This window comes from Mustela nigripes, chromosome 3 (assembly GCF_022355385.1).
Source record: "Mustela nigripes isolate SB6536 chromosome 3, MUSNIG.SB6536, whole genome shotgun sequence".
In the NCBI taxonomy this organism is placed as follows: domain Eukaryota; kingdom Metazoa; phylum Chordata; class Mammalia; order Carnivora; family Mustelidae; genus Mustela; species Mustela nigripes.
In genome coordinates, this window is record NC_081559.1 from 197055108 (window position 1) to 197062962 (window position 7855).

General features: G+C 64.2%; 1 protein-coding gene across 2 annotated transcripts; it reads left to right on the forward strand.

Moving 5' to 3' along the window:
* Window positions 1–344: 344 nt before the first annotated feature.
* GRINA (glutamate ionotropic receptor NMDA type subunit associated protein 1) lies at window positions 345–3677 on the forward strand. 2 transcript variants are annotated; one of them, XM_059395330.1, is made up of 7 exons: window positions 345–478; window positions 1476–1833; window positions 1929–2041; window positions 2122–2322; window positions 2462–2590; window positions 2693–2836; window positions 2944–3677. In XM_059395330.1, exons 2-7 carry the CDS (start codon window positions 1500–1502, stop codon window positions 3091–3093), a joined length of 1071 nt encoding a protein of 356 aa, XP_059251313.1. In that variant the 5' UTR covers window positions 345–478; window positions 1476–1499; the 3' UTR covers window positions 3094–3677. The 2 variants fall into 2 exon arrangements, with proteins under 2 accessions (XP_059251313.1, XP_059251312.1); XM_059395329.1 differs by lacking the exon at window positions 345–478 and adding an exon at window positions 512–585.
* Window positions 3678–7855: the final 4178 nt, after the last annotated feature.

A 7855-nucleotide genomic window follows, 5' to 3' on the forward strand; every position in this document is an offset into this window, starting at 1 on the left:
AGCCCCCGCGGCCCAAGCCTGCCCTTCCGCGGACAGTGGGGGACGCCGGGCGCCGGCCTGGGGCTCGGAAAGGAGCCAGCACGGCGGCCACAGCGGGTACGACCCAACCGCGAGTAGCCCAGAGCTCCCGGTGCAGCCCCGGCCCGCAGCCCGGCTCCACCGCCTCCCCGCCCCGCCCCGCCCCCAGGCCCCGCCCCGCCCCCAGGCCCCGCCCCTCCCCACCGCCCAGGCCCCGCCCCGACACAGAGCCAGGCTGCGTCTCCGCAGCCGCAGGCCCCGCCCCGGCCCCGCCCCGGCCCGGCCCCCGCCCAGGCTCCGCCCCGTCACAAGGCCCCGCAGCGTCTCCCGAGCCGCAGGCGCAGGCCCAGCCGAGCCGGCCGCCGAGCGGGTGCGGGTGTGGGTGCGGGCGCAGCGGCCATCGACCGCGCGGTCGCGCACCGGACACCGTGCGCACCGTTCCGGAGGCGCCCCGCGAGTGGTGAGTCCCTGGCCCGAGCGCAGCGGCGCGGCTACCCGCTCGGCCGCTGGGCCGGCCGCCCCCGCGCGGGCCCTGCGCAGCCGAGCGGCGTCGCGGAGGGTCAGTCGGTAGGTCCCGCCGGGGCGCCCGGCCCGCTTGGGCCCGGCGCGGCTGCGGGCGGCGGGCGGGCGGGCGGCTGGCCGGCGGGCCGGCGGAGTAGGGGGCGGGGGCGGGGGCGGCAGCGACGAGACCCGCGTCCCGAGCGCCCCTGACCGGGCAGCGGGACCCATCCGCCCTCGGTGCGGGTTCCGTGGCCGCCGCCCCCATCCGCCTCGCCGTCTCGCCCGCTTTGTTCCCCCGCACGCCCTCTGGTCGCTTCCATCCCCCACACGCCCCCGCACCCCGCTGTTCCTGGCGTGCCCTCCTGGCAGGCGCCCCGACAGCCGACCCAGGCCTGCTGCCCCCCACCTTGGGAGCGAGGGACGGTCCGGCCTGCATTTGGACAAGGGTCAGGACTGTCGCTGCTCACAGATGGCCTGGGGATTTCCTGGGATAGAAATAGCCTCGGGCTCTGGCCCCTTAAAGCTGCTTAAGGGGAGGGCGGCGAAGGGGAGGTCCGGGCGCGCCTCCACACCTTCCTGACCGCGCCCCAGCCCCGACCCGTGCTGAGCTCTGACCTGGGAGACTCCGCCGCCGCGGTCACAAAGCTCCCCCATTTGCTGTTAAGAAACAACCAAAACCAAAAATCGCGGAGCTGGCGAAGTCATCCTCTTGTCTGTCCCCTCCTCCACTTTTGGGGTGGTCTTAGAACGGTCTCTTCCAAAGCCCCACAGCCTGCCAACCACTCCTCCATGGCTTTGCGGTCCTTCTGCTCACGGGTTGCCAATGGCCCTGGGGGCAAAAGTCATGAATGCCCCCTTTTGTGTCCTGGTTCCCTGCAGCAGGTGGGGCGGGGCAGCGGTGGCTGCTTCCGGGGACTTGTCACTGCGGGGCTGACTTTTCTCTCTCTCTCCTCTAGGGGGAGACCACAGAATCTGAGGCCATGCCCCATGAAAAGAGTTTCTTGGTGTCTGGGGACAGCTATCCTCCCCCCAACCCTGGATACCCTGGGGGACCCCAGCCCTCCATGCCTCCCTACCCTGGAGCCCCTTACCCACAAGCCCCCTTCCAGCCTTCTCCGTATGGCCAGCCAGGGTACCCCCAGGGCCCCAGCTCCTACCCCCAAGGTGGCTACCCGCAGGGCCCCTACCCCCAAGGGGGCTACCCCCAGGGCCCTTACCCTCAAGGGGGCTACCCTCAGGGGCCATATCCACAGAGCCCCTTTCCCCCCAACCCCTATGGACAACCACAGGCCTTCCCGGTACCGGACCCTGGCTGTGAGTATGAGGGGTGAAGCTGTGGGGGGAGGGGCAGGGGCTCCAGGTGCCCAGTTGAGCTGCTGACCCCGCCCCCCCCCCCCCCCGCCCCTCAGCACCTCAGCACGGAAACTACCATGAAGAGGGCCCCCCATCCTACTACGACAACCAGGACTTCCCCGCCACCAACTGGGACGACAAGAGCATCCGCCAGGCCTTCATCCGGAAGGTGGGGAAGGAGGCTGGGGGCAGGGGAGGGGGAGGTGCGGAGGCCCCTCACGGCGGGCTCTGAGCCGGCTCCCACCCTAGGTGTTCCTGGTGCTGACCCTGCAGCTGTCTGTGACGCTGTCCACTGTGGCTGTGTTCACCTTCGTCGGGAAGGTGAAGGGCTTCGTCCGGGAGAACGTGTGGACCTACTATGTGTCCTATGCTGTCTTCTTCGTCTCCCTCATCGTCCTCAGCTGCTGTGGAGACTTCCGGCGCAAGCATCCCTGGAACCTTGTTGCCCTGGTAACCCCAGCGCCCGGCCTGCCCCCTCCCCCAGCGTCCTCACCTGCTGCCCCCCTCTTTGCAGCCACAGAAGGGTGGGGATGGGGCAGGGCGGGGGTGGGGAGCCGCTGCCCCCACACGAGGCTCTGTGTCCCCACAGTCGATCCTGACCATCAGCCTGTCCTACATGGTGGGCATGATCGCCAGCTTCTACAACACTGAGGCGGTCATCATGGCCGTGGGCATCACAACGACGGTCTGCTTCACGGTGGTCATCTTCTCCATGCAGGTGAGGGGCTCTTGAAGGCCAGGCTGCTGGCCCCGCGGGCCCAGACGCCTTCCGGGCCGACACCCAGACCCCTGTCCCCCCCCCGCCCCCCCGTACCCACAGACCCGCTACGACTTCACGTCGTGCATGGGCGTGCTGCTGGTGAGCCTGGTGGTGCTGGTCGCCTTCGCCATCCTCTGCATCTTCATCCGCAACCGCATCCTGGAGATCGTGTACGCCTCGCTGGGCGCCCTGCTCTTCACCTGTGTGAGTGCTGGGGGTGGGCGAGGGGGGGTCAGGGGGGGCCAGGGGCGGGCCAGAGGGGCAGCGAGGCGGCAGGTACGTGTCCCTCACCGGCCTGCCCTCCCCTCCAGTTCCTGGCTGTGGACACCCAGCTGCTGCTGGGGAACAAGCAGCTGTCCCTGAGCCCCGAGGAGTACGTGTTCGCCGCGCTGAACCTCTACACCGACATCATCAACATCTTCCTCTACATCCTCACCATCATCGGCCGCGCCAAGGAGTAGCCGGAGCTCGGGGCCCCACTCAGGCGGCGTGGCGGGCCTGGGTCCTGGCCCTGACGGGGCAGCGCCGTCACACCTCCCCTCGCGCCCCCGCCTCCTGCCGGCCACAGCCCAGGACCGAGGGACCCCCCTCCGACCCTCCCATGTGTAACTGCAGATTCTCCTGTGTGGACCTGCCGTGGCCAGCATGGCCCCTTCTCGCCCTCCGGCCCCGCCCAGGGCAGTGGGGCCCGGTTCCCAGGCCGCCACCTGCTCACTCACTGTTGCATGAGCCGTCTGCCAGCCCGCCCCAGGGTCCGGGGGCCACACCAGGTCTTGGGGAGAGGGTGCGAGCCAAGGGGTGAGGGTGCACGTCTCCCTTCCCGTTCCAGCACCCCCCCCAAGCCTGGCCTAGGGTTCCCCTTCCCCTACCCCTCCCCCGCCCTGGAGCGCTGCCCTCTGGGGGCCCTGAGGACTGAGGGCCTTGTCCCCCCCGCGGAGCCCTGAGGGCAGAGAAGATGAGGCTATTTCAGGGGGAGGGAGGCCTTCCTCTGTCTTGCTGTCTTTAAAATTCCAATAAATGGGCCCTTGTGCTCTCCACATTGTGATCCCTCTCCTGGCCGCGTTTTCTGGGGAGGGGAGGAGCCTGCGGGCATCGCCAGGGTAAAGGGAGCAGGAGCAGGAGAGCCTGCTGGGGGGGGCAAGGACAGGGAGAGCGGCCAGGCCGCCTCCGTGCACAGTGCACTGCCCTTCCCGGCGCCTTCCTGAACTCCGTCTGAGGTACCCCGCGGGGACGGGGGCAGGGACCCGAGGCCTCCGGAGCTTCATTGTGGCGCCGGGTTTGCAGGGTGGTGAATGGCCTGACCTTGCCACTCGCTCCTGGGAACCGCACAGCGTGGCGGAGGGTCTTACGGGTCCCCTGGGTCTGGGGACAGCGTAGGTGACTGACTGGCCCCAGAGCAGACTTCCCCCAGCTCTGCCCATCAGTGGGCACCTGATGTTGCCCCCTGGGCCTGGCTCAGACAAAGCCCTGCAGATCGCTCTGCTCCCCATGAGGGGCTGCAGACTGGAGCCTCTTGAGGGAAGCTGGACAGACTCCGAGGGCTTGGCCCCCTCAGCCTGCCTCTAGCACCTTCCCGCAGCCTCACCTCGGTCCTCTGTTCTACGTGCCCTCCTGCTGTCTCTCCCAGCCGGGCTCTAGGGGCTGCATTCCGAGGCCAGCCAGAGGCCAGCCGGCTGTCCATACCCTCGTCCTCCCCACAGAGGGGCCCCTGCACTGTCTGGAGTCCAGCTCTGTCGGGGGACCTCCCTGCCCTTGGTTGTCTGCGGCCTTCCCCCACAGGACCCCCACCTCCTGAAGCTCGAGAACCCTCTCCCAGGGCCCCTTGCCCCCCCCAACCCCACCCATCAACCCAACCCTACAACTGACCTATGACCCCAGTGTCTCCAAAGGGACTCACTGCCCACAAGCCAACGTCCCTGCCGAGGTCTGCCAGCACCTCTGCTGTGTCCCCCGCCCACCGTCCATTCTCCCCACAAACCTGCTGCTGACGTGTCCTCTCCATCCATGGTCTCTGCCCCACCGCCCCTGCCAGAACCAGGGCTGTCTTCTCTCCTCCCTGCCCTCACCCGCCCCTGCACAGAAGGCTGCCTCGTGCTCACCCGTCCACTCACACCGCCGGCCTGCTTCCTGCTACGTCTATTTCCAAACGCAGATCACCCCACCCCCATCTGCTTCAAACCCTCGAAGAGTTGCTGGTGGAGGAGCTGCACATTCTTGGCCTGGCCCACGGGCCTGCCATCTGCCACTGGCTGCTTAGCTGGCCTCCCACTGTCCCCTAGCCGCTCAATGCCCAGGCCTGACCTTGCACCGCCCGAGAGCCGGGCAAGCCCGACTGCTCAAGGCACGGATGCACGCACCCCTGGGCCCTTCCTGGAGTCCACCTCGCTGCGCCCCGTGGCTGCTGCCGCACCATCTCCCTTAGCCATGTCCACATGCTAAGCATGAGGCAAGCAGTACAGGTCCCCTCCCCGCCCCTCCCCTTGGCGGCTGGCTCCTCGAGCAGGGGCAGCTCCCTGCCCAAGACTCCCTGCCTGGCCTGTGGCCTAGGCATGCCAGCATCTGGTCAGGGTCTGCTCACAGACCCACCAGGGACCCGTACTGGAAAGAGCCCCAGAGTGCTGACATGCTGAGGGGAACATCGGTCATGGCGGGGAAGCTCAGAATGTCGTGAGTGCCATGCGCAAGGACAGTTTCCTCGAGAGGCTCCAAGAACACAGCCGGGCTCCCTGGGCATGGCCAGGGTCCGGACGTTGGTGCAGGAGCGTGGCGAGGGCCGACCGGCCAGGGGACAGGGAGAAGAGGCGTCTGCCGCCAGAGGGAACGCCAGGGCCGCACACAGCTGAGGCCCCGAGGTAAAGGGGTCTCTGGCAGGGGAGCCCAGCAACAGAATATCCAGGAGACGGCGTGGGGTGTGAACAGGTGAGGTGAGCGGGGAAGGAACCATGGAGATGTGCGGAAGAGGGGAGTCGGAGCAGCTATGGGCCTGCGGCCGCGGCGCCAGGAGGCGGCCGGGGGCGCCCCAGAGGGACCAGGCTAGGCCCGGGGCAAGGCCAGCACCACATCTCTTTTCTTTCTTTCCTTTTTACTTTTTGTAATTGATTTATTTTGTCTGAGAGCGAGCGAGCCTGCTGGGAGGGGCGGGGGGAGACCGTGTCAAGCAGACTTCTTGCTGAGCACGGAGGCCTAGACGAGGCTCGATCCCACGACCCTGAGAGGATGACCTGAGCTGAAACCAAGACTCAGACGCCTACCCGCCTGCGCCCCTCCACCGCACGCAGCCCTGCTGGGGCATTTCTGCTAACCCCACCCAGGTTAGAGAAGGAGAGGCAGCTTGGGACCGGAGCTGTGGAGCCGCGTGGAGAAGGCGCTCGTGTGGGCTCGGGGAGCAGCTGGGGGTGAAGCGCTGTTGCTTTTCCAGGTGAGGAAGGAAGCAGCCTCTGACCTGGGGGGCAGGCTTGCTCCTCTGCGCAAAGCCCTCGCGCTGCAGGAGCTGGCCCAGCGCAGACCCAGGCGCTGGTGGCCTCCTGGTGACAGACAATTTCATGCCACACCCGTGTCACAGCAGGCAGTCTGGAGTGGGTCCCCTCCGTGACCACATATGGACACAGACAAGACATAGCGTCGTCCAGGCGCAGGAGACCCACGGCGCACGGTCCTGCTTACTGACAGCTTTCCTGCCTCTGGCCTGTCCTTCCAAAGAAGAGGTGTTGAGACACCCAGGCCCAGGCCACCCGCTTTCCTGCCAGCATGCAATCTGGAGTGTCTTCCCAGTTCACCCGAGTGAGCCCAGCCCTCTCACAGGTCCTCTCTAGCACCAGTCCTGTGACCCCCGTCACCTGCCCATCGTGACCTGTCCATCGCCAGGGGTCCCCTCAGCGCAGTGAGCGGTAAGCCCAGCCCAGTGGGCTCAGTAGGCTTCCATTGGAGGGCACCAAAATGGCTACTAACTATACTGAGGCCAAAGGCGGCTAATGTTTTCTTCAACCAAAATGTCTATCTCCATAGGCCATCGTCACATCCATTCTCCTTTTCAAGATGAAGAGACACAAAGTGTGCACACCTCCATCACACTCCTTGCCAAGGAACACGGCCGTGCTGCACAGAGTCCTACTGGGAGGCTGGCCCAGGACACCTACTTGCAGAACACCCAGGCCAGCACCCCAACCCGGGCCAGGTACACCATAGGTCAACTGTGGAGTCAGTGAATGAGCTTCATGTCCCAGAGCCAGGGACAGAGTGTTAAGACTTCAGGACCACGGCTCAGTTTCAGTGCTAGTGGGAAATCGTCCTGGGAGTGTGGACAGCAAAACTCAAAGCCCAGGAGAATGCGCAGGTCAGGGGAAACCAAGTGGAAGGAAGACACATGAAGAGTCTTGAGTGGTCAAGGCCTGGTGTGGAAACCCGAGGATGGGCAGCCCCAGAGTCTGCTGTCCTCCAGGGAAGCGCCTGGGAGTGGTTTGAGTAAAGGCAGGAAGATCAGTAGTGTCTGTCCTGATGGCACAGGCGGAGAGAGCCCTAAACAGAGAGATGTACCATGTTCATGGATCAGAAACCTTAACAACATCAAGGTATCGATTCTCTCCAAATTGATATAGAAATTCAACAACACCAATCAAAATCCCAGCAGGCTTTACTGTATATGGAAACGTATATGGAAAATCTTAAAATGTATATGGAAATACAAAAGATGTAGAAAATGCAAAACAATTTTGAAAAGAAAATAACAAAGTTGGAGAACCCACACCATCTGATTTCACAACTTAGCGTAAGCCCAGGAGAATGCGCAGGTCAGGGGAAACCAAGTGGAAGGAAGACACATGAAGAGTCTTGAGTGGTCAAGGCCTGGTGTGGAAACCCGAGGATGGGCAGCCCCAGAGTCTGCTGTCCTCCAGGGAAGCGCCTGGGAGTGGTTTGAGTAAAGGCAGGAAGATCAGTAGTGTCTGTCCTGATGGCACAGGCGGAGAGAGCCCTAAACAGAGAGATGTACCATGTTCATGGATCAGAAACCTTAACAACATCAAGGTATCGATTCTCTCCAAATTGATATAGAAATTCAACAACACCAATCAAAATCCCAGCAGGCTTTACTGTATATGGAAACGTATATGGAAAATCTTAAAATGTATATGGAAATACAAAAGATGTAGAAAATGCAAAACAATTTTGAAAAGAAAATAACAAAGTTGGAGAACCCACACCATCTGATTTCACAACTTAGCGTAA

What these genes read in the sequence shown, in the direction of transcription:
- GRINA (XM_059395330.1), top strand. Translation starts at nt 1,500, where the DNA reads ATGCCCCATGAAAAGAGTTTCTTGGTGTCTGGGGACAGCTATCCTCCC. An exon ending in CCTGGAACCTTGTTGCCCTG is followed by an intron (nt 2,323 to 2,461) that starts GTAACCCCAGCG and finishes GTGTCCCCACAG; the next exon opens with TCGATCCTGACCATCAGCCT. An exon ending in GCGCCCTGCTCTTCACCTGT is followed by an intron (nt 2,837 to 2,943) that starts GTGAGTGCTGGG and finishes CCTCCCCTCCAG; the next exon opens with TTCCTGGCTGTGGACACCCA.